General features: G+C 48.2%; 1 protein-coding gene across 3 annotated transcripts in view; it reads right to left on the bottom strand.

Annotated features, from left to right (window-relative positions):
- PPARA (peroxisome proliferator activated receptor alpha) overlaps positions 1 to 25,988 on the bottom strand; it is a 66,316-nt gene continuing 40,328 nt past the window's right edge. For 2 of the 3 annotated variants that reach the window (XM_034643451.1, XM_011229417.3), the window contains 6 exons: positions 25,055 to 25,301; positions 15,146 to 15,306; positions 13,659 to 13,797; positions 12,716 to 12,918; positions 6,852 to 7,299; positions 1 to 4,699 (listed from right to left, as the gene is read on the bottom strand). In XM_034643451.1, the coding sequence (XP_034499342.1) occupies positions 4,452 to 4,699; positions 6,852 to 7,299; positions 12,716 to 12,918; positions 13,659 to 13,797; positions 15,146 to 15,306; positions 25,055 to 25,262 (1,407 nt within the window). In that variant the 5' untranslated portion in view covers positions 25,263 to 25,301 and the 3' untranslated portion in view covers positions 1 to 4,451. The remainder of the gene's footprint in view (positions 4,700 to 6,851; positions 7,300 to 12,715; positions 12,919 to 13,658; positions 13,798 to 15,145; positions 15,307 to 25,054; positions 25,302 to 25,988) is intronic. The other variant, XM_011229416.3, reaches the window with a different exon arrangement.

Raw genomic sequence — 25,988 nt, 5'->3', positions numbered from 1 at the left:
TTTTTTTTTTTTTTTTTTGCTCATTAAACTTTCAGTATTACCTCTAATTTGCATTGTGGTTTCCAGAGAAATTTAATGGATGTCCTCTATCCCGAGTCAGATGAAAGTTCACTGCCTTTGTTCTACCCTGGTGCATGTCACAGGCTGGGGGTCAATGACCATTTTCCTGAATTCTATTAAAATGGCACCTAAATATATTTAATCTATATATATAATATATAGATTTATATATATATATATATATATATATATATATATATCCCAGCAAAAGATGTAGACCTCAACCTTTGGAGCCTGGCAAGAATCCTTAATCCCAGGGGAACCCTATAAAGCAGCTTGGACCAAGAGTTAGGAGAAGCCGGCCCACTTTGAAAAGGAGAAGAACAAGTAGAGAGAGCCTGGCTTTGGAGCCGCCCGATGTCTGGCTGTGCCCATGCTGTAAAGACTGGGTATGTGGGAAAAAACTTCCACGGACACTCATTAATAATCAGTAAGGCCTCAGCGGGTGGCACGATCATGGTGACTTCCACAGACAGTGGATGTCCTCCCCATCCTGAATGGACAACACTGCTGTGGACTTAAAGGCTTTAAGCAAGTGACCCCTCCAGGAACACCTGCAGGGGAGGGTGGTCAAAACAGTGCGCCCTCTTTAAATGGGCATTTGTAAGACATTCCAGAGACAGGTGTGGCCACCGGGTCGAGACCCAAAGAAAAACCACCCTCCATCGTGTATGCAGTGGCTAGGTATCAAACGTGCTTGGTGCTGCCGTGGTTTGAAGGGGGGAGCACGAGGCAGGGAGTGCCCCGAGGCAGCAAGGAGGCCCCGGGTGCACCTTGGAAAGTCACGGCCTGGAGGCATCTGCTTCCAGCCTCATCTGGCAGGGTCTCTCCGTGAGCGGCCAGCAGGCACAGCTGAAGATTAGGGGAGGCGCTCCACAGGGCGGGTCACTGTGGCCAGTGACTGTTCCCACTTCTAGATCCGCCTCATGCTCCAACTCAGTCTCACCAAATCACGGCAGCAACTTCTGCACGTGTGTATCTTTAAACAACCAAAGTGCCTTTAAGAAGTCACATGACCTTCCACCTCTCAGCGTGCAATCAAGCAAAGGTGTGTGACTTCTGAATCTTACTCATAAATGAGCTGACTACAGATGCTCCAAAAGGACCCCGAGTGTTTCGTGTACCTTACTTTGAACTGTGCCTTTTGATGTATTGTATTGAGGTAGCTGTTATGCTGCAGATTCGGGGAAACAGTAGTTGCGAAATTAATAGTTCACTTATCACCACACGTTAAACAAAGGATACTTGTGCCTGGAGCATCTGCTCAACTCTTAGGATGCTGTCCTGTCTCTGGAACCTCCACACGATCCTTGAGGCTGTTCGTTTCCTTAGAGTTTCAGATGGCCCAGTGTAAGAAATGCACCCGAAAGGCAGAAAGATACATTCTTGCTCTTAAAATGAAGAGTCCCTTTAAAACAGGGACAGCTGTCGCGGGCATTCCTGAATACACCGTGCACCAAGGTTCTTCTCCTGGACTTCACATTCTTACTGACATATGGGCACCTACTCTTTCGGGAGATGCTTGGAGTGCATCTCATGCAAGAGTTACAGGAAGGCCACAGGGAAAGTCGAGAGCAAGGCGGGAAGAAAGGACTGGCTCACTGGTGCTTTGATGATCCCCACGCTGCCACGCCTCCCGCTCACGCTGACGCAGTTGTGAGCATCCTGGTTTGATGATGCTGGGCTTCCCCCAAAACGGCCACCGGCATGGGCAGCCCTCAGGGTGGCAGGGGCAGGATACCGTGTGCAGGACACCCAGCTGGAAATGCCCAGGAGGAGGAAGGGGAGGGACGCTGTGGGACCAGGGAGAGAGGGCGAGGCCGGCTCTCGAGCTCGAGCTGGCTGCTGGGTTCAGGATTCAGCCCTGCAAAGGCTGTTTGTAATTTTGTGGTCTCAGAGGTTTGGCACTTGTGGCTACGAACAGTGGCTTGTCGAAGGGCATCAAGGTGGTGATGAGGGGAGCTGCACCGCGTGCCGCGTTCCCCAGGAGAGGAGGGGCTCTGTGCTGTTCTGTCATATCTCAAACCTGTTCTGTCATACCTACCCCACTTCATGCTGACGTCTGCTGAAACCCAGCAGGCAATAAATGCGCTTTAATGAGCCCCTACTGGACATGCGACAGTATTTTGAACTGGTGCATAATTTGTCCGTACCTGACTATCGGTGGTCTGAGAGATCTTTGATTAGGTGGCCCAAACATTCTGCGTGGCAATCAGTGACTGTTACTTAAAATGAACGGGAATCTGTGATTTTCTTCCTATTCGTAACAATGAGTGAATTCAAGTGACTTCTGAGCTGCGGTCTCTGCAGCCTCCTTCGTGGCCTCACTGGGAACATCGCTGGGAGTCTAGCCGGGCCCCGAGACAGCCAAATGCTCACTAACGTTAGGACTGCAGAACCTGAGCCCTTGGCAGCCTGGAGCTGCTGGAGAATGCGCAAAATAAGGAGCTTTCAAAATAAGTTTTATGAAAACAGAACCAGAGCGAGAGACTTATCTGAAAGCCTGGATTTCCAGGGTCCCTTTCCGAGGCCACATCCACAAATGGCATCTAGCTGGGGCACATGAGAAGAGAGGCCAGTGGTGGACAGAGGCGACACGGATGCGGCACCGGCCCAGGGGTCCTTGTTTTAGGGAAGAACTCCCACACGGATGTGCCCTCTGACTTTGGGTGACCTCTTGACTGTTGTCATTCATACGTGGAAATACCTTTATTTGCTTCCAACAGATCCTTTGATTGGATCTCTCAACAAAAGAAAAATGAGAACTACCACTAAGGTTTAATTTTGAGAAGGATGTACCCGTTGTCACGTTCGCCTTTTCTAGTTGAAACCTCACAGTTTTATTGTTCTCTCCCCTGTCGCATTTCCATGGTGCTGACCTTGGGAACTTTATCAGTTTCAATCCTAATCATTCTTCGAGGGCAAGTAATAGCGACCTTACAGAGCCAAGTTTTCTAGAGACGGAGGGGGAGGGGCACCAAGGGAACAACCAGGTCCTATGAGCTGCCGTGAGGCAGGGGCTCAGCGGCAGGTGGCCAGTGACACCCGCCTTCCCCCGTGGAGGTGTCAGCTCTGGCAGGCTCAGAGGGCATCTCTGCTGCAAATCCTCTGAGAGGACATTTACCTACCACCGTGGACAGAAAGAGTCTTTCCAGGTCCCTATGCGCTGGACGAAAACCGCGATCAGCACTGCTTTCATAACCAGACCGGGGCTGAGAAACGAGCTTTCAGGCTGACCCAGATATTTCAGATGTTGGGAAAGCTGCCTTCCATATGTAATTGGAAAACTGCCCCATGAAGGACCCTGTGCCTGCCCCCTTCGTTCTCCACGTGGTCCCCCCGGGGCCCATGCTCTAAAGTCTTGTTTGCCTCACCTACACTCTCGGGAACAGCAACTGCCACCAAGAGTTACAAAAATAAAGCTGTGTACTTTAAAAAGCTACACAGGAAAAGACCAAGGAGCTGCCTTGACATGCGGGGCCCAGAGAAACATTGACAAACAACTTGTCCCTTTGCCCCTGAAAACGCTATCATGGCCCCCAAACAACCTGACTTGGTTGGTTCAGATTTGATAGGAAACAGAGGTCAGAGGGACGGAGAGCTGACGTACTTTCTGTTTGTCTTGCTCCTGCTGACCCCAGACGCCAGCTCGAACCAGGCAGAGCAGGGGGAGGGAGTCTTGAGACACGGCTTTCTGGGATCATGTACGCAAACCTGGAAACAGGCCCTTCTGCCCATTAAGTCACAACCACGAACACGGTGAAAACCAACCGACTGGTGGGTTTGGCTAGCTTATCAAATAATCCTTTGAAATTTTAAATCCTATGATTGAGAAACAGCATGTTGTCTGTCTTCAAATTCAGGAAACAGAATTAAAGTCTTCCCAATAAATATTTTGCTGCTTTTTTAAAAATACCTAACCTTTGGATTCATCTAGGTTTACAGGATTATAAAAGTTAAAAAGTGCTGATTAGTTTTCAAAATGATAAGGGCGCACAACAGTCAAAAAAGGTAGCCAAAGGAGAAGACAGACCACGGATTTCGAGGTCGCCAGTTAATTCAGCGCTATGTTACTCACGTGATATCAAGAAATCTGCATTGATTAATATCAGTTGAGTTAGAATCAGACCGCTGGGCATCGTTCCCCTTAATTTTCCAAGAACTGCCTATCGGCTACCTGTCACCGGCATGTCAATACTTGGCACGCTCTCAGAAGTACTGGTGTGAAAAAGAAAGAAATGTGGTCTAGGGTTCCGGTTACCTAGGGCGCATCCGTCCCATTCTCCAAGGCGAAAATGGAGGGATTTGTGCAAAGTGGACGTTGCCCCCATCTGTAGTGCTGTTGTTTAGAAGTCCTTGGCGAGTGGCTTGTGTGTTTTGCTGTCAGGCCGTCAGTACATGTCCCTGTAGATTTCCTGCAGCAGCGGGTGCAGGGCAGCGTCGGACTCCGTCTTCTTGATGACCTGCACGAGCTGCGCGTGCTCCGTGACGAGCTGCCGGAGGTCCGCCATTTTTTGCAGGAGTTTTGGGAAGAGAAAGATGTTGTCTGGGTGGTTGGTCTGCAAGTGAAGTTTGAGCACGTGCACAATGCCCTCTTGCATTTTTTCAATGTGTCCCACGTTTAGAAGGCCAGGACGATCTATTCTCGAAAGAAAGAAGAGATGTGTGTGATAATCACCCCACGGATGCCTCATAATTGTTTATCAGGTGGGGAAACCAAGCGTTCTTATTTTATGTGGCCTGCCTTTCTTTTTCCGCCTTCCGATAATGTCGACTTGGCTGGAAGACGGAACTCGCTTCCTCCAAAGTCTCTGGGCCTAAGGGGCAGACGGGACAAATACTGGATCCTGAGTATTTGTATACTATCTCAAATCGACCAGCTACCCTACAGCATGGCCCTTTCACTTCAGGTTTATCTGATTACCACCAGTGAGGGGAAAACCCCAAAACACTGGGAGTAACCATACATTCCAATGATGGTTAAAACAACCAATTTTGCATAATATGAATCGAGTTACTTCTTGAGCGAAAACTAGATATTTGGTTTCTAGTTTTCCACCACCGTGTGAAGGGGCGTGATTGCCTTAGACTGGGTTTCATGGCATAAAGCGCTGTGAGTGGTGGGAATGCTAAGAGTCTTCCGGTTTGAGTCAGCTGCATAGACGGGGGCGTGAGATGTGAGTGGCAGACGCCGGCTGCACAGAACGCTGCCGAGCCCCAGGGAGGCCTGAGATCTGGTGCCGAGCACACCACACGCCCTCCCTGGGGAAGCTCAACCACAGGCCCCACACCTCCCAGGACAGCCTGAGACCACGCGTCCTGCCTCGGGTCCCGTGCGCACCCTGTCCCCGTCCCTGTTCAATACGCAGTGCTCTCTTTAAAGCCCCGCTTCTTACTAGGATCGTTAAAAGTGTTGCTAAGGGTGTGGATTTTTTCACTGCTTTTCTTGGTTGTAAAATGAATGCAATTACTCACTTTTTAAACAGAGAGATTAAAAAAACAGAAAGTGAACCCCCTCGTAGGTTTAATGTGTATCACACCAGACACTTTTCTATATATAGGATTGATATGATTTTTTTTGAGAGAGAGAGGAAGCATGCACATGGTGGGGAGGGGCTGAGAGAGAGAGAATCTTAAGCGGACTCCACGCTCAGCGCGGGGCCTGATACTGGGCTCGATCTCACGACCCTGAGATCATGACCTGAGCCAAGATCAACAGTCAGATGCTGCACTGACTGAACCACCCAGGAGCCCCAGGGATTAATATGTGGTTATGATTTCTTTTAGGAGACTGTGCTCCGACAGCCTATAAAGGTTGTACAATTGCTTTTTACCCACAACACTGCATCTGGAGTATACAAAGGACAAGGGCAGCTGACGTCCAACTGTTGAGCATTTTACATTTTTTCTGGAGCATGAGGACTCCCTCCACCTGGCCGTGTGCAGCTGGAGAGTAGCAGGGACAGGACTCGTGGGGCTTGCGGAGTCAGTCTGGGTGGCTGTGGCCAGCCTCAGCTCTGCAATCGGCAAACTGCAGGGCACGGCACACTGGCCGGGGGGTCGGTGGTCGCCCCATAGGTCTCCCCTGAGGCTGAGCAAGGTCAGTGGAGTTTATAGTGTATGGATGACCTTCTTACACCAGGACAGGGTTATTTAAAGGAACGGGACACCGAGCCAAAATTCTGGGAGCTGCAGAGCCAGCTTCCCTGCAGAGAGGCCCAGACTTTCCTTCACTGGGATCCATTTCCTCTGGCAAAGCAAACTGCAAACACTGCCAGCTAGCTACTGATATTTTTCATTATGAACTAGAATAAATATACCAATAGTGAAGTAAACTGCACTAACGTGTATGGCACTTCACAGAATACTGTCCATAATATGGATATAATACTATAATAATAGAATTCTATAATAATAATAATGAACACCATATGTTATGATTCTATCTAATATGTATTAGATATTAGATCTATAAATTATATTACCATTACACCTAATAGATTATATTTGATGATAATTAGAAATAGAATATTATATATATAACATAATTATGAATGGAACATATTTATATAATGTACAAACGTGTATTTAAATATAATAACGTATGCTAGAGAATATGGTATGGTATAATTCTCACTTATTCTCACGGGTGGCGACGCACGGGCTCAGACGCCCTCCGGCCTGCGGGTGCAGGCTCCACGGCCACCACTCATGCACACACCAGATTTACTGCCGCCCTTCGGGACAGGAGGCTGCGGGTGACAGGGCACCAGATCCAGTCAACGACTTACCTCCACAGCAAATTATAGCAGCCACGAAAAGGGAGAGGTCGCTGTCATCCAGCTCTAGTGCGTTGAACTTCATGGCAAAATCAAACTTAGGTTCCATGATATCACAAAACGGTTTCCTTAGGCTCTTTAGGAATTCACGAGTTATAAAACCATTTCCATATGCTACCAGCATCCCGTCTTTATTCATCACAGAAGACAGCATGGCAAATATGGCCTCATAAACTCCGTATTTCAGCAAAGTGACCTGATCATTCAAGTCCAAGTTGGCGAAGCCAGGGATGGACTTGGCGAACTCGGTGAGCTCGGTGACGGTCTCCACGGACGTGCACTGGCAGCAGTGGAAGATGCGGACTTCCGCCTCCTTGTTCTGGATGCCGTTGGCCACCAACTTGGCCACCAGAGTCTTCTCGGCCATACACAACGTCTCCATGTCGTGTATGACAAAGGGCTGCAAAGAAAGACACAGACGTGAGCCAGGTCCCTGGTGACAGGCTGTCGTCCTAACGAGCAATGAGCCGAGGAGCAGCCGCTGTGTGCAGATCACCTGCGGAGACGTGTCCTCGTCCTCAAATAACCTGAGAATTGGCTGGGGACACAAAGACACTCGTAGCAAACTGGCGATACAGATCGGGAAGGTAATAATCATCGCTGCCTGACACCGGGGGGGATGTTGGCAATAAAGCCGACAAGAGAACACTCGCCAAGCACTTTTAATATTTTATAGTATCCTCTGAACTCCTCAATACTACTGCAATGGCCCTAACTACCACAGTTTTTAAATTTGTATCCCTGAAGAGCACTTGACAATGTTACAGGAGTTTCAGGGGCACCGCATAGCGATTCGACACGTCTACACATCAGGCAGTACCGACCCCTTGAGCGGCGTCGCCAGACAACGTAGCTGCAATATTACTGACCGTAGTCCTTGTGCTGTCCTTTTCCTCCCCAGGGCTTATCTGTTTTATAACTAAAAACGTGTGCCTTCGCCTCTTTCACTCACCCGCCAGTAATTCTTAGTTTTACCATTTTACGAACTTCGCAGAGAACCGTCGTTCACCTGACGCTGACTGCCACATGAACGAGCCTGGCACGTAAAAAGGACTCGGAGAGTGGGTGCTTGTGTAGCAATAAGCAAACAAGCGTCGTTGAGCCCTTGCTGTCTGGGGGTGACCTGGGAAAGTCCTGAGGAGCCGCACTTCAGTGCTCTGCGTTCCGGAACGAGCGCAAACCCCTGGGCCAGCAGCCTACCTGTTGCCATATACCATTTGCTTCTAAGCCCATGGGTCCTGCCATTTTCTAAGAGGAACGAGGAGACGGGTGGCCCTGTTATTCGAAGCCGGCATGCCCAGAAGGGGTTCTATATCTGGTGAGGCACAGGGGAACGAACGTACATGTTTTGTGCCGCTGGCCAAAATGTACACCAGATCTGTGCGCAGAGCAGAAGAACTGACAGTCTCTCGGGGATCTCTCTGATTCATAATGTGTTCTACAGATCGGTCATGAGGTGGGCCAAAACATTATTTTCAATTCCTACCAGGATACATAAATGTAGAACGCATCAGCAGCCCATGATTTCAAGACTCACTCTGCCAGTGGGCGAAATGCGTCACTGACACTGTATCCGGCCCCGTGGCACCATGTGTCCCCTATTCCTGGGCCCCCAAGAGCATCTGGAGGCACCACAGCACAAAACCACTTCAGGGCACCTGGAGGGTGTCCTTGTCTCGGAAGCAAGGCAGGTGCATTGGAACACTGCATGGGATTGTCTTCGAAATGTTTAAACATAATCAGGATTTGCAATACAGTGTTGGAGAAAAAAAATAATTTGATTCTACGTCTGAAGAAAGGGGATACTTGAAAAATTTCCTGTGCGTGAGTGAAAACATTCTGAAAGCAAAATTCAAAGCCAAAGTCCCGCGTATCTCAAGTCTGGTTAAGGAGGGCTAAACCCGTCTCCCTCCAAAGATCACAAAAGCAGGCTGGATGGCCGTTGTCTGGGGGAAAGTTTGGGGGCAGTTCTGCTTTCTGGGATTGAAGGAATTAACATTCTAGGGATACAGAGCAGAATCCCTTCAATTCCAGAAAATACACCAGCAGACCACCAGGGCTGTAACCTTCGGCAGATATGAAGGCATTACAAACAAAAGTTGTGTGGCCCAAAAAACTTGGGAAGCACAGAGTTAAATGGAGTTAGGGCCCCCCAGAAACTCTTCTGCAGCAGGTGTGCTGGGAAGCTTCAGGAACAGCGACGGCCTGGGTAGCGCTTCTCCAAGTGTGTGATCCCTGAGCTCTTGCGTCCTTTCCTGGAGCGTCTCACGCAACCACAGGACTGGCCACGGAATTCACACGGCTCAGGGCAAAATGAAAATGTGGGGCCCCTCGTTCAAAAATAATGAAAAATTTCAAGACAGCGACAGCAGGGCACGAGATCCCGACGCGGGGCCCTTCCAGGCAAAGGGCCTTGTAAAACAGGACACTCGCCTGTGAGACCTGCCCGGGACTAGTTTTATGTGAAACATACTCTCGTAAATGGGGATGTAACTGGTACAAATACTTCATTCCATTTTTATAAAATTATCACTTGGATTTTAAGAAGGCAGGGCCTCATTAACAGACAAAATTAGAAACCATCTGAATTCAAAACCAGTGCTAACATTTAGAAATTGATGTTTATGGGGGCTCATGAGAAAACGCAGATACTAACACGCTTGATAAACACTGTTGATAGGACTATGTAAAAAAATCCATGCTGCTTATATTTAATTATGGAATGCGCCTTTTATACTTAAGTTTGAACATGAACGTATCTGACATCACAGGTGGTCATTTCAGATAAATAAACATGTTGTCACGAGTTTAGATAGCATGAGGCAGAAAGCTGCCCAGTCCTCCCCGCCCCCCCCGGCAGATCACTCCCCACCGAGACCAGAAGGTTTTCCTAACTGACATCCATCACTCGTGCTCACGCCCGACGGTGTTCTGTGTGTGTTAATGACGCTACGACAAGAACTCATTGTTACATACATCTAAACAGCATTTTCCACATAAAGTCAGGCAGCACCATCTTTTAGGAAAAATTTGTGATTTACTGGTAGAATTGCTTTGGATGAAACCATTTAATAAGCTTTTGGTTAGGTCTTACTGCACATTTCAAGAAATGGTATAAAATATTAAGTCCGTTTTTCAACCTTAAGGCAACTTAAGTTGTCGGTATAATATTTCAACATAACACGTGGGCAAAACCCATCGTCCCCCTAAAGCCATTTCAGGGTGGCACCCGGTGGGGCCCTTGTCCCAAAGATTTCGAAACGCTGAGAATAATGTTGGAAGCCCTTTCAAAAACGTGTGTTATAATCTATTCTCGGCCACATGCCAAAAACTCATCCCCTTGCTCCATTCATTCTTCTCAGACAAGACACTTGACTCTGTTACTGGCTGGCTGCAAGGACTCATGATTTTGTCTAAAATTCAATTATCTTCTCAGAAGACACATATTTTCCGTAACTGAAGACATTCAAAGACTCTAAAGATTATTCCTGACAATTTTGAGCAACATGGGAATCTTTGAGATAAAGGTAAGCAGTCCCCTTCATCTGAACGAAGAAAGTCATGACGGTCTGTGGCATTACAAAGTACCAGTCCTACTGCGTGACTGTCGCCTTGCACAGTCAGTGCTGAGAACCGTCTGTCTGAACCAAACACCCTCCCCCAGTTTCCACGGGTACAGCTAGCTTCTAACACCGGGAATGAGTGGGAGCAGATGCGCACGTGCACCCATGTGGGGGCTGGAGCCTGAGCCCCTGGCTGCAAACCCCCCAGGAGAGGTGCAGACTTCAGTGCTCCTCACCGTCTCACGGCACGTGCCCTCCTGGAGAGTCTTCTCGTGACATTCTTAACACCCCACGCGTCAACACACCAACTTTTTAAGACGCTGTTGAAAAGCAGGTCTTTTGGAAGCCAAGTTCAGATGGGACCAATGTGTCCCCTGTGCCCCAGCTCTGCTTCCGTTCCTGCCGCCCTCAAATCACGGGGCAGCGAGGGCCCTGACGAGCTCTGACCAGGTCACTAAGGGCCCTGGTGGTTTTCTGGCTGGCCTCTGGTTCTGCAATCTCAGGGGCTCAAACCAGCCCCACGTCCAGGCAGAAACATCCACTATTCCTCCCACCACCCCCTGCCCTCAGCTAACACCCACCCATCCTTCCCCAAAACAATGGGATCCACACGCTTCCTTCCTCCTCCCAAGACCCTCCCTCCACTGTTTTCTCTCCATCCTCCCACAGCATCCCCCTCCTGGCCCACTCAGCCAGCCCCTAACCAGTTCTAGGCGAGCTATAGGTCTTTCTGTTATATGATCTACAGGCCACGGAAAATAGAAAAGCTGAGGCTGTGTCCCGCATTGGGAGCTCGGAGCTCAGGCTGAGGGGACAGGGCTCCTTCCAAGAACGTGCAGATCTCAGTGGGGTACGCAGAAGGATACTCCGTGGGAATGAAACTAATATTAAACAAGAGTGTTTGGTTAAGAGTCAAGTTGACTCTTAAGTTCCCTTTAAATTCTAAAAACCCAAGAGAGAAACAGATCTCAAAGAGATCAGAATTTTTGGTTACTCTAATATGGGGCTCTCCTAACCATTTCCAGGAGAGAAATTCAAAATTAAAAGGTTACTTTGCTTTCACCCTCATGATCCAGGAAGGGTCTAATTTATAAAAGCCCCTGGGGCCTCCCAGCACGGGTGTGGCCTTACCAATTTAATAGAGTTTGCTTGAGCCCTTCTGAAATGTCTCAGCCTATTTAATTGGAGAATTTTACTGAAGAATTAAAGACTCAGTAGAAGAGGGGTTTGGTTTGTTCATGAAAGTAAGTAGCTTGTGAAATACTTCATTTTCCTGTGACTAAAAATTCCAGCTTGTAATTCCCAGTCAGGATTGCTTTAAGCTACTCATTAGTACGAATTAAACTTGTTTTGCCATGCTCGTAGGAAAAAGGCAAAATGTCTTCATTAGCCAACCTTGGGCTGGTCCCTCTTTGAAGGAGCTCTGAGATCGGCTCTGCAATGGACACAGAGACTGAGCTGACCTCGGGGTCGGGGCAGGTGGCAGAGTGCGCTTCGGAAAAGGCCTAGAATTGTCCAGAGAAGGCAATCAAGTGTCTGTAAACAAATAGCCCTTTCTTTTTTTTCTTTTTTTTAAAGATTTTATTTATTTATTTGACAGAGAGAGAGACAGCCAGCAAGAGAGGGAACACAAGCGGGGAGTGGGAGAGGAAGAAGCAGGCTCACAGCGGAGGAGCCTGATGTGGGGCTCGATCCCATAACGCTGGGATCACGCCCTGAGCCAAAGGCAGACGCTTAATGACTGAGCCACCCAGGCGCCCCCAAATAGCCCTTTCTAAACCCACAGACGTCCCTGGCTTTTCATTGAAGAAACAGGAGTGGGGTGGGTGGGGGGTGGCAGGGCGGAGGGGCCGGAGAGGAAGGAGGAGATTTGGGGGAAGGATGCTAGAACACGTGTTGAGTGAAAGAAAATGCTTTCCTTTCCTGGCATTAAAATAGAGATTTAAGGAAAAAAATAGAGCTTTTTAAAAAATGCACTTAAGAAATGACCCTAAACTATTAACCGGATTTTTTCTTTTCTTTTTTTTTTGGGGGGGGTGTATTAATTACATAGTCATTATAATGACCTGGTTGCTAGGAGCTCCGAGGTGCAGTGAACCCAGAAGACAGGAGCAGCCGATAAGCTGGCTCAGGGGCCAACACTGCCCTCCCAACATCTGCCCGCTGTCTCCTCAGCCCCCCTCTGTGGCTTTAGCTGCCCTGCGGCGAGGGGGGCCCTCAGATGGAGTAACAAGCAACCGCGAGGACACCTACCGGGTTGTTGCTGGCCTTCCCCGCGAGGATGACCCGGGCCTTGACCTTGTTCATGTTGAAGTTCTTGAGGTAGGCCTCGTAGATTCTCTTGGCGAGGGACTTCAGATCGGCCGTTTCTGCATCTTCCGGCTCATGTTCACAGGTGAGAATCTCTGCTTTCAGTTTCGCTTTTTCCGATCTTGGCATTCGTCCAAAGCGAATTGCTGGGGGGGGGGCGACGGGAGAGAACGGAAAGCGAGCAGAGGTGAGCACCGCGGCGCAGGACCAGGACGGGGACGGGCCCCGGGCGGGGAGCGCATGAGAATTCGACACGAACGCAAGCTGCCCCTCGGGACGAGTGAACGTTCTACTCTGGAGAGCGGAAAAGAACACTCAACCCTCCATAACTCTGGACCTTTTCAAAAGGTTTAAGGGAGGGGCGCCTGGGTGGCACAGCGGTTGAGCGTCTGCCTTCGGCTCAGGGCGTGATCCCGGCGTTATGGGATCAAGCCCCACGTCAGGCTCCTCCGCTGGGAGCCTGCTTCTTCCTCTCCCACTCCGCCTGCTTGTGTTCCCTCTCTCGCTGGCTGTCTCTATCTCTGTCGAATGCATAAATAAAATCTTTAAAAAAAAAAAAAAAGAATAATGGCCTTTGCCACATGGGAAGGTGCTGGCAATGGCACGTGCTTCGTGCCGATGCTGTGACCATTCTGGCGTCCTGGGGGGCTTCCAATCGATCTGAAAAGCTGGATCGAAGTCTTACCATGGGAAGTGTCTACGGAGTTCCAGGAGCTCTGCTGTGTCTCCGCTCTGTGACACTTGCCCTTCCTAGGCTATGCTGGCTGCACAACGATCTGGGCACTAAGTGTTGCCGCGCATTCACTCAAAACACAGTCTGGGGCGACCGGACAAGGGAGGTGAGCCGAGGCAGGGGCTGGGGGAGCACGCAGACAGCCTTACCTACCGTTATGGGACATCCCGACCGACAGGCACTTGTGGAAACGACAGTACTGGCACTTGTTCCGGTTCTTCTTCTGGATCTTGCAGTGGCGGTCACACCTGTCGTAGGCCAGCTTCAGCCGGACGGTTCGCCGGAAGAAACCCTGTGGGACGGACACACAGTTGGGGCAGGGCCGCGGCTGGCCAGTACCTCAGTGTTGTGGCTTTACGCACGTTTCTTGTTGTTCACTTATTGTACTTCCCAAATGGACTGAAATTAGTAAAACCTTTCTAAGAAGTCTGACTTCGTCTGACAAATTGAAAAACTTAAAGTTCGTTACATGTGAGATGAAAAACTAACAAAATGAGGCACAATTCAAAGTCATTTCTGGACGTGTTCATCTGGCTTGGGAAGACACGGTTACCGTGTCCCAGCGTCACTCAGTCCTGTCCCGATGCGTGCAAGTGTCACTTTCCCTCCCCAACTCGCCTCAGATTTGTGACTACACGGATCTCGACATAAGAGAATACTAACTCCCTGAAAGACGAAAATTATAATAAACCAATAAAAGGAGGCCACCTGTTTGTAGACAATGTTCCCGCTTTACAAAAGCATCTCAAACTCTACCCAGTAAGAAATGTCGGTATTTAGTTGGTATTTAGTGCACACGAAACGACGCGTAGCGACAGGAGCTTCGCACAGCCCGGCAGGAAAGGTGACTTTGCCAGAAGCTTGTTTCACAGGCTGCTGGTCAGAAGGCTTGTGAAGGGTCCACATCTGGTTTGTTTTCTTTTCTTTTTGCTTCCCACTCATTCCCGCCTATTTCGGGTGGGGCTGGTCTGGCGGGCCCGTGGGACCGGGGACAGCAATTTTTGGGGCACAGGAGGGGAGGTTGTCGCCTTCCCTCAGCTGGATATCTTGGTCTGTCACGTGGGATGGCCAGAGCAGGCACAGGACCATGAGGGGGTCGAAGAGAGACTCGTACCCACCAGAAGGCGGCGTGGCACTTTCTCCCCACGGCCCAGGCTTTCGAGGGTGCGGGGGTGGCGTTACTGTCAAGGACGCGAGTCGTGCCCGCACCAGGAAAGGCCGTGGCATCTTCCACAAGTCAGTAAACTGTCTCAGCACCGGACACTGAGATGACGAGACCCCCGCGGAGCAGGGACACCAAGTACCAGAGCTGGGAGTGTCCACAAACTCCTAAAAGCATGTTGCGGGGGCCCGATGCCTCTGACTGCCGTGGCCCGCTGAGGACTGACCCCACAGTCAAATGAAGGGGTCGGTCGTCCTGTGGTTTATTTGCTTGAAAACATGCTTCTTCAAGTCCGTGGCCGAGGACAGTCAGCCCTCTGCCGCGGGCTCTCTGAGGGGAGAAACTAATCTCTCACTGGAGTCAGTGCCTTCTCTGCGACGTCTGGCAGACCTGAGTCACAGTGCACCTCTGTGTTTAAAAGAAAAGGAAGCCCCCGTGGTCCCGAGCAGGGACTGTCTCCCCGCCGGGGTCACCGTACCTTACAGCCCTCACACGCGTGAACTCCGTAATGGTAGCCTGAGGCTCTGTCGCCACAGATTCGACACTCGATGTTCAGGGCTACGCTGGCCGGTTCGTCAGCACTGCTGGGAGCCACCGGGTAAGTGACCGACGAGGGGCTCGAAGCGGGGGACAGGGTGTCTGAGAACAGAGGAGAAAGGCTGATGAGCATCCCAGACACCATCACCGATGTCTACACCAGGTTCACGAGGACACGACGGCATGTGAGGAGGCACTGGCTAGTGGTCAGAGCTCCAGGCCTGGGCTGGCTCCTGTTCTGGGCTGTCCCGCCCCGCCTGTGCGCCTCCAGTTACTGCTGTGGCATCCCTGAATCCGCCGCTAGGCCGCCCCCAGGTTCTGGACCCGCGCACCCCACCGTCTCCCCTCCCCACCCCAGTGCAGCCTACACACAATTTTTACTTTGGTTCCCTCCTGCGCTTCTGCGATTGTTAACTCAGTAAATCACACCAGGATACAGGACAAAAATCTGTGTGGGCAACACCGAAAGCAATAATCCATGAAAGATTAAAAAAAACAATTAATTGGACTTTCTTAAAATTAAAAACTTCTTTCGGCTCTGCAAAAGACACTGCCAAGAGAACGAAAAAAGACAAGCCACAGGCAGGGAGAAAATATTCACAAAACACACATCTCAGAGAAGACTTGTTTCCAAAATACACAGAGAAGTCTTAAAACTCAACAATAAAACAAACAACTCAATTAAAAATGGGCAGACGGTCTGAACAGACACCTCACCGAAGAATGGTAGCAGATCAGCCAAGATGCTCCACGTCACGGGTTGTCGGGGGTCGTGAAGTAGAACGAGACGTCACTACGCAGCTACTAGACTGGCTAAAACAAACACGAGCGCCTGGGGGCTCAGTCGTGAAGCCCCTGCCTTCGGCTCAGGTCATGGTCTCAGGGTCCTGGGATCGAGTCCCGCGTCGGGTTCCCTGCTCAGTGGGGAGCCTGCTTCTACCCCTGCCTCTGCCCCCCCCACTTGTGCTCACACACATTCTTGCTTTCTCTCTCAAATACATACATACATAAATAAATAAACAAACAAATAAACAAATAAATAAAATCTTAAAAAAAATTAAATTAAATTAGACAAACCAACCCCTGGCAGCACCACATGCTGGCGAGGACGTGGCGCGACAGGGATGCTTGCTGGTGGCTCGTGGGAACGCGGAATGGGGCAGCCACATTGGAAGACAGTTTGGCAGAACAGTCTTAAAGGAATTACACTCCTAGGTATTTGCCCAAGTGATCTGAGAACTAAGTTCACACAAAAACTGACACACGCGTGTCTATATCAGCTTTAGTGTTAATCTCACTAAATCAGAGGCAACCAAGATGCCCTTCGATAGGTGGAAGGATAAAAAAGAAAAATCCAGTCTGAAAAGGCTATAAAGTATACGATCTAAATATCTGACATTTTGGGGAAGCTCAATTATAGGTTTGGTACAAAGGTGAGCTGCTGGGGGAGGGTGGGAGGCAGGCTGCACAGGTGAAACAGAGGTTTTTTGGTGAAACAATTCATACAAAAACATAACGGTGAAGACATAACATGATGCATCTGTCAAAACCCACAGAAGTGTGCAGGACAGAGAAGCCTTCATGGGTGCAAACAAAAGTCATTGAGGAGGCTGGGGGATCCCCGGGGGAGTGCTGAGTGTGACCAAGCAGGCTCACCGTGGCACACATGTATGGAATGGCCTCCCTGAAGGAGGCATGGAGAGGACCCTGCCTAAGGATACTTGGAGTCCAGTGGCATCTATGGGACCAAAGGTGTGTCAGTGTGAGGCATCTGCGGATAAAGCGGCCCCCACAGGGGTACAGGTTAGCCACCCTGACGCCACCATTGTGTAAACCGGAGAGAGACCATGAACGGAAGGAATGGTGGCGTGGGAGCCAGGCCTCTCACCGTGGGAGTGGGAGCTTACAGATCAGCTGGGAGAGGCGAGAATGACCCACGTGGTGGCGGGTTAGCGCTGCGAGCATCAGCCAACAAACAGAGATTCAAATGGCTACATACAGAAATATTTATGGACCTGTGTGTATACGTGGGTTAGAACACATCCATATCTCTTGGCTCCATCAACTAAGAAAGCCTAAAGGGAAAGACACTCCAGCAGCAACCTGAAATGACAGGGGAACAGCAGCTGGGACTCTGATAAGGCTGGATATAGTTCTGTGACCACCACTCACAGTGAAAGCCTCAGAATCCACAGCCATCCGGTAAAGGATTCAAAAGGGTTTTGCCTCACTATCGGGGCAAACTTACCTGTAGAATCAATGCTGTTATGGTTTCATCTAACACAAGACCTGAAAGGCCAGACATTTCCCAAGTAACTGCATCCCAGAACAAAACTCAGAAGTATTTATGGGAATACAAAAATATCCAGCATGAACAAAGTTCACAATGCATGGCGTCCAATAAAAAAAATTACAGGGGCTCCTGGGTGGCTCAGTGGTTAAGTGTCCGACTCTTGATTTCGGCTCAGGTCATGATTTCAGGGTCAGGCTGACCCAGAACGAACACAGATGATTCAAGTTATGACTGTATCCTAAGGGTTCAAGGAGTCGGATGAAATACTGGAGACTGAGTGGAAAAGAGCCAAGTCACACGTCGAGTGAGGAAGACTACACATCTGGTGTGGGAAATACACCGGACGGGGTCAGGGCCAGCTTAGACACTGCAGAAGGAGAGATTAGTGAACTTGAAGGTATAGCAGAAGACTATCCAAAATGAAACACTGAGAGAAATGAGATGAAAAAAGAATTTCATAAGTGAAATCTACCAACCATTTAAGGAAGAAACAGATCAATTCCACAGAAATACTTACAGAAAACTAAAGAGGAGGGGGTACTTCCTAACTCATTCTGTGAGGCCAGCATGAATCCAATACCAAAGCTAGGTAAAGATTTTACAGGAAAACTAGAATCAATATCCTTCACTAACACAGACGCAAAATTCCTTTTTTTTTTTTTAAAGATTTTATTTATTTATTTGACAGAGAGAGAGACAGCCAGCGAGAGAGGGAACACAAGCAGGGGGAGTGGGANACAAAATTCCTTTTTTTTTTTTTAAAAAGATTTTATTTATTTATTTGACAGACAGAGAGACAGCCAGCGAGAGAGGGAACACAAGCAGGGGGAGTGGGAGAGGGAGAAGCAGGCTCCCAGCAGAGCCGGGAGCCCGATGCGGGGCTCAATCCCAGGACCACCAGGTGACCTGCAGATGCAAAATTCTTAACAAAATTGTAACAAGTCCACCATTTATAAAAAGGACGATATATTATGACCAAGTAGGATTTATTCTGGGAATGCAAAGTTGACTTAATCTTTGAAAAGCAAAGAGTGTAATTCACCGTAGTCAACCAACTAAGAAAGAAGAGCCACCTGGTCATCCCACTGGATGAAGGAATAGTATTTGACAAAATCCAACATCAACTTCTGATAGAAACGTTCAGAAANTTTTTTTTTTTTTTCTACGCATCTCTGACTTTTTTCTCCAGAGACAACCACTTCTGTTTATTATAGTTTTTTTAAATGTGTTTATACTTTATTGACCTCTCTATATTAGATCGTCTGATTCTTCCCCATTACACACACTTCTCTTCAATTCCCCGATGTTACACAGTCATTTCTTGTTGTATTAGTATTCAGTCCAACATCAACTTCTGATAGAAACGCTCAGAAAACGTAGGATTGGAAGGAGAACTTCCTCAACGTAGGAAAGAGAATCTATGAAAAACGGTTATTGTCATAATTAGTGGTGAAAGACTGAGATCAGGAATAAGGCANGATAGAAACGTTCAGAAAACTTAGGATTAGAAGGAGAACTTCCTCAACATAGGAAAGAGAATCTATGAAAAACGGTTATTGTCATAATTAGTGGTGAAAGACTGAGATCAGGAATAAGGCAAGGGTGTCTCCCCTTATTCAACATTTTACTGGAGGTTCTAACCTGTGTAATAAGGCAAGAAAAAGAAATAAAGGCAACCAGCTTAAAAAGGAAGAAGTAAAACTGTCTTTATGTACAGATCACATAATTATCTGTGCAGAAAATTCTAAAAATCTATAAAATATGAAACACTTAGCAATAAATCTGACCAAAAAATACAAAAGATCTATATACTAAAAAGTAGAAATTAATGAAGACCTATCTCACAGAGGAAATACATTCATGGCTCAGAAGGCTCAGTGTTGTTAAGATGTCAATTCTCCCACATTGATCTTTTGATTTAAGGCATCCCAATCAGAATCTTAGCAGGCTTTTTGGTAGAAATTGAAAAACTGATTCTAAAATTCATAGGACACCCAAAACATCTTCAGAAAAGAAGAATAAAGCTGGAGAATTTAATGCTACTTGACTTCAGGCCTTATTATAAAGCTACAGTAAGCAGAAATTAGTGGCATGGGTGCCAAATGAGACAGACAGACAAATGGAACTGAAACAGGCCAGGCAGGTAAAGCCAATTGATTTTTGGCAAAGATATAAAGGCTGTATAGTGGAGATAGCAGCCTTTTTTAATAAAGTATGTGAGAACAGTTACAAATATAAAAAAGAGAGATAGAGAAAGAAGAAGAAGAAATCAGTTTTGATCCATACATGAAAATTAATTCAATAGATCAGGACATAAATGTAAAACCCAGAAAATATAAAACTGATAGAAGAAAGTGACTTTGGATCAGGTAAGTATTTTTCAAATATGACACAGAAAGCAGTATCCGTGAAAGAAAAACATTGATGAATTGCACTTCCTTAAAATTAAGGACTCTGCGTTTCGAAAAGCACTGCTAAGGGAAAGAAAAGACAAGCACAGACTAGGAGAAGCTCTTCAGAAATCACACATCTGATAAAATACTTGTATCCAGAATATATATNGGAGAAGCTCTTCAGAAGTCACACATCTGATAAAATACTTGTATCCAGAATATATATTCATACATACACACACTCATGCATATATCTCAAGAGAAAGGAAACCACTCAATTGAAAACAGGCAAAAGGTTTGAACAGAAATGTCACCCAAGAAGATGTGCACATATGAGGGACAAGCTTGGAGTTATCACATGCACAAGTCATGGGGATGAAACGGACAGCACTGGAAATACAGTCTGCACTATCGTCATAACCCCGTGCGGTGACAGACGGTGGCAGACACGGCGGTGAGTGCTGTGTCATGCCCAGAATTGTGAAGTCACTGTGTTGCGCACCTGGAGCTAACGTCACATTGTGTGTCAACTATACTTCATTTAAAAAGCTTTAAAAAGAATAAATCTAGCAAAAGAGTCTCGGCATCCCTAGGCCTCAGGTAGACGCAAACGAAAACCACCACCGTGACATCCTGTTACACACCCATCAGGATGGCCAAAACCCAGAAGACTGACCACATTTGACGTTCATTGAGGGTGTGTGTGAGCTGGAGCTCTCACAACTGCTGGTGGGAACCTAAAATGAGATGACACTTGGGCGCCTGGGTGGCTCAGTTGGTGAAGCGTCTGCCTTTGGCTCAGGTCACGATCCCCAGGTCTTGGGAGCAAGCCCCACATTGGGCTCCCTGCTCAGTGGGGAGCCTGCTTCTCCCTCTGCCTCTGCTGCTCCCCCTGCTTGTGTGCTCTCTCTCTCTCTCTCAAATAAATAAATAAAATCTTTAAAAAAAACTGACCTGCCACTCTGGAAAGGATTATGGCTTTTTTTTTTTTAAGATTTTATTTATTTTTTCGATAGAGAGAGAGCCAGCCAGCGAGAGAGGGAACACAAGCAGGCGGAGTGGGAGAGGAAGAAGCAGGCTCCCAGTGGAGGAGCCTGATGTGGGGCTTGACCCCATAACGCCGGGATCACGCCCTGAGCCGAAGCCAGACACTTAACTGCTGTGCCACCCAGGCGCCCCAGATTATGGCTTTTTCTTAAAAGTTTCTTAAAAGTCACACGTACATCTACCTTGGGTCCCAGCCATCCGCTCCCAGGTATGCAGCACAGAGAAGCTAACGCACGTGTCTGCAGAGACGTGAGCCTCAATGTTCCCAGCAGCGCTACTTGTAACAGCCGATACCCAGAAGCAAATCAAATGCTCATCGACAGGCGAATGGGTAAACAGACAGTGGCTTATTCATACGACAGATAAAAAACCTGGACTATTGATATGTGCTTCCACGCACATGAATCTCAGAAGAACTTTGCTGAGTGAAAGAAGCCAGCTGAGAAAAATACCTACTGCATTACTCTTTTTATATAAAATTCTAGGAGATACAAACAGCTCCATAATGATAGATTGGTGTTGCTCGGGGTGTGTGTGGCGGGGAGACCCGGGGTGGGGAAGAGGGTTTATAAAAGGGCACAAGTAAATTTGGAGGTGATGGGCTTGGTCACTATTTCCATTGTGGGGATGATTTCACACTCACAACATGTGTGCACATCAAACCGTACACTTTAACCATGGGCGCCAATAACGTCGTTAAGAAAAACTGGGGCAGAAAGATAGACTGGCCGCGCAAGCAGCCTCACCCATCTGTTCCCCTGGGTGTAAAGTTTAAAGCGAATACATTTTATAGACGGCCCTTCCGTGGGAGCAATTTACGTAATGCAGAAATACCACCCGCGGGATGGAAAATCTAGTTTACAAGTAAGTGGTAATCTTATCTCAAATGAGCTGGTCACGCCCGCACTGGAGAACCTGGAAAGGAAACAAAGCAAGATCTTAAGAAGGGAGCGATGAAGCCAAATGACCCAAAGGACCCACAGCAGCGAGGAGAAGCTGGAGGGTCTATGGATGGCTGACCGCACACCCAGGGTCCGAAGGCCAGGGGCACAGAGTCAGGGGTGCGTGTTGAGTACGTGTCAGTGTGATCACTCTTTGTAAGTTCCCCCTCTTTTGTTTTTGCCACAAAGTTCCTTGGAATTGGCTGAAGACCAGGGTGGAACTCTCGCCCCCAGAACCCTTGCCCTTACTTTATTTAGATGCGAAGCGCATGTCAGCCCGTGGACTTGGGCCCCGTGTGGCTTTTGATGAAGCATATGGACCAGGAGGCTAGTTTATGTAACATCTCCAAGTCTTAAGTGTCAGAGCTTTCAGATGGCTTAGGAATATATTTTAGATTCTAGTTCTTGACAGTGACCTAAAAGACACTAGTTTCAGAAAAGCAACCTTGAAAGAAATTAGAAGAACGTAACTTCGGATCCCTCCTGTTTGAGGGTGAGGACTTGGGAGAGAAAATCCAGGTAAAGCAGTTGCTGTGCGCTCTACCGTCCTGGAGAAGGCGGGTGTCTGGCCCCTCTTCATGTCCATGGCTAAGACAGAACTTTCCAGAGGGTTTACAACGGCACACCCTGTTCACACAAGTTTCTTATTTGAGAACAACCTCGAAAGTGTGTGACCTGAAGGAAAGCATATCCTTGACTCTTTAATTATAAAACGGACGATATGTTTTTCAAAGAAGGGGGTGATCTGCCTTCTTTAAAAAAAAAAAAAGAAACGAATGGACACAGATGAATCTCCTCAAATCCAGAAGAAAAAAAATTCTGATAGTTAGTATAACTGCAAATAGTACACGGAAGCAATCAGCCAGCACGCGGTGTGTCTGCGATGTGCTGAATCAAAGATCCGTTTGGAGGGGTTGAGAGCTGGGTTTGACCCTGGGTTTTCTCCTACTCTCGGCTTGTCATCTCCAGCATGTCCCAGTGTCCTGGGGTCTGTCTCCCTACCGCTTCCCTCAAATAAACAGAACAACGAGCTCAAACATAGCTCTTGGGATTTGAGGAGACAAGGCGTGTGCAACGACTACCACGGTGCCCAGTAGCCTGGGCTGTCACTGTCCCGGACACTAGCACAGGTCGGCCACAAGGCGACCTACTGAGGCTCTGCAAGGTGGTCCCACACCCCAGAAGCTTTTCCTTGCCCCCCTCCCTCGCTGTTTCTGGAAGCTCCCATCACCCTGGACACTTGCTCCTTTCCCTCGAAGCTTACTGTCTTGGTAACACGTCATGAGAAAGGCAGTCAAAACGCGAACCATTTATAAAGGTCTGTTGGGTCACTGCAAAGGTTGCTCAGTCAGGAAGGCCACAGAGCCCATTAACGTGTCATCTCCTTGGGGTCTTGCATGGATCGTGCAATCCCTGATTCTCTGCGTCGAGGACACTGCTGCCAAAAGGGATGTTCCTACAAAGAACACGGCTTCGGAGCCAGCTGGGGGGCCTGGGTTCAAGTCTCGGCACAGTCTCTTTCTAGCTGCGTGACCGGGCTGCGTTACCTAGTATCTGTGAGTTTATTTCCACTTGCAAAACGACAACAGTCTTCTCACTGAGTTTTTACGAGGATCACGTGAGGCTTTGCACAAGGTGCTTTTTCCTTCTGCCAGGAATGCTCCTTTTTGCTGCTTGTATTTTGCTTTAAAGTATCTCAAACATATAGAAAAACATACAGTAGGACCCCTGCCGCCCAGATTTACAAATGGTAATGTTTCTGTCTAATGTGCAACCTATCCCCAGACCCCCCTTCCTCTCGGCAGGGGACCAGCATCGTAGAGCTGCCACGAGTCTTCCCAGATGTGTGTCTATATCCACTGACCACGTTCGGCGCTGTTTGGTGTTGGAGATCTTACACGAATCGAATCATACGGAATGTATCCTCAAGCTTGTTTCATTTCATTCAGTGTCGCTTTTTGTGTGGATTCAAGTGATACGGGTGGAGCCAGTTCGTTAAGTTACAGTAAAGCAGTCTGTTGCAAGAAGTTTTCACGATCTGTCCGCTTCCCTTGCTTCCTATGGGTCCCCATCGTGCAGGTGGCCACAGCGCATGGCGGCCACATACGTCACCGCACTGCAGGCACTGGCCCAAATACGGCTGCCACGCGCCCTGTACGCATTTCCTTTTAAACGACGTCTGTCCCCAGTGGGCCTGCCAGGTCCTTCCGCCGTCCTCTCTACAGAGATTCCATCAGCATACGCCGCTCCCAGCTGCACGAGAACCTTCCCTTCCCACCGGCACTAACCTCAGCGCCGTCATGAAAATCATCTTCCTGGAGCAGGAATAAGCGAGAAGACGGCTGGCAGAAACGTGCCCCGGGTTAAGGACTCGACACCCGGGGAGCCCGGTGCAATCGAGGACGCAGTTTACACCACGTTATCCCGGGCTGGCTTCGTTGTTGCCTGGAAGGATGAAGTGTTCCCCCATTTCTTCTCTGTGACATCAGAGGTTGCCTAAGCGGACCCCATGTTTTACTTCTTGGTATTTGCCCTGCTCACACTTGTTGCAGTTCTTCTTCTTTCCTTCTTTTTTTAAAAGATTTTATTTATTTATTTTAGAGAGAGAACACAAGCAGAGGGAGAGGCAGAGGGAGAGAGAGAGAGAGACTCTAGCAGACCCCGTGCTGAGTGTGGAGCCCAACGTGGGACTCGCTCGCAGGACCCCGAGATCAGGACCTGAGCCGAAATCAAGGGTGGGATGCTTCACCGACTGAGCCCCCCAGGTGCCCTCTCCTGCAGTTCTTAATGCAGCGTAGAAAATAGGCGGGTCATATACATTTCCAGATTTTAAAAAATCACCCTTTTTATTATAATAGGAGCCTCTGCTTTAAAGAAGTAGAAACTCAAGAATTTTTTAGAAATGCAGCTAACTGCCTTAACTGAATTTCAAGCATTATTTGATTTGTGTATAGCTTTTAAAAGCGGGCATACTGTGTATCTCACAATGTCTCCTGAAAGGCCGCCAGGCCCAGTGGAGTGGGTATCGTGCTTTATCATGTCTAAAGAGTTCACTGCACAAAGATGGGACTTCTTTGCCAGCCTTTTAAAGAGAACAATTTTCTCGGCAGGAAAAAAAAAAAACCAAAACCCCAAAACTTTTCTAAATAAAGCTTTTTAGGAGACAGCACACTTACCTGTAATAACAGATCCATCAGATCCCGGGCCACTTCCTAAATACTGGTATTCTGTAAAACTAAAGCTTCCAGAACTGTCCTCACCAATGGATTGAGAAATCTCTTGGATGCTTCCCATTTCTTGTAGAAATTCTTCAGATAATGGGCTTTCCAGATCATCAGCCTCGAGCGGGGAGAGGGGGCAAATTGGGCTTTCTGTGTCTACCATCTTGACTAGATGGTTCTAGAAATGTAGCCGAGCCCCGACCTGGGAGGAGAGAGAAGTAACCAGTGAGACAGACATTGAGGAACACTTTTCCTTCAATGAAAACATCCTTTCCCGATGATGACCCACTGAATTCATCATCTAGGAAGGACCAGTGTTGACCACCTTTTCTCAGCATGCCCCTTGATAAGCATGCTCAGAAAATGAAAATCTTTCAACACAACATGCTTTCAAAGCTGATCCTATGAATATCATTCCTCTGTGACTGAGCACACAGTGTGTGCTCCGTGTATCTGAGCTGGACAGAAACGGCAGTGGACACAGAGTCCCTGCTTGCCTAGAACACCTGTTTCGGTGGGGACACAGTCAGCAAATAAACACGTGTGGAATGAATGTCTGCTGGTGATCTGACAGCACGGTAAGAGCAGATGGGGAATGGATGCTACCATACTGGGGGACACTGCCTTGCTGATCTGGGAACAGCAGAACCTGAGAGGGTGAGCTGCACACAGGTCTCGGGAGAGAATGTTCCCGCAAACAAATAGCGAGCGCAAAAGCCCCACAATGTTCACTTGTAGGAACAAGCACACCAGTGCGGCTCAGCGGAGGGGTGCAGAGAGAGCAGGAGAGACAAGCTGCTGGCACACAGCTCCCGGCACACAGCCTAGTGCAGTATTCTATGTTCTCCTTGTACCCTGGGGGGTAACTCGTGCAGGTTTTCCTGAAAAA

The sequence above is a fragment of the Ailuropoda melanoleuca genome, chromosome 15, assembly GCF_002007445.2.
Source record: "Ailuropoda melanoleuca isolate Jingjing chromosome 15, ASM200744v2, whole genome shotgun sequence".
NCBI lineage: Eukaryota > Metazoa > Chordata > Mammalia > Carnivora > Ursidae > Ailuropoda > Ailuropoda melanoleuca.
Note: the sequence above shows the minus strand (reverse complement) of the source record. Positions and strands in the feature narration are given on the sequence as shown.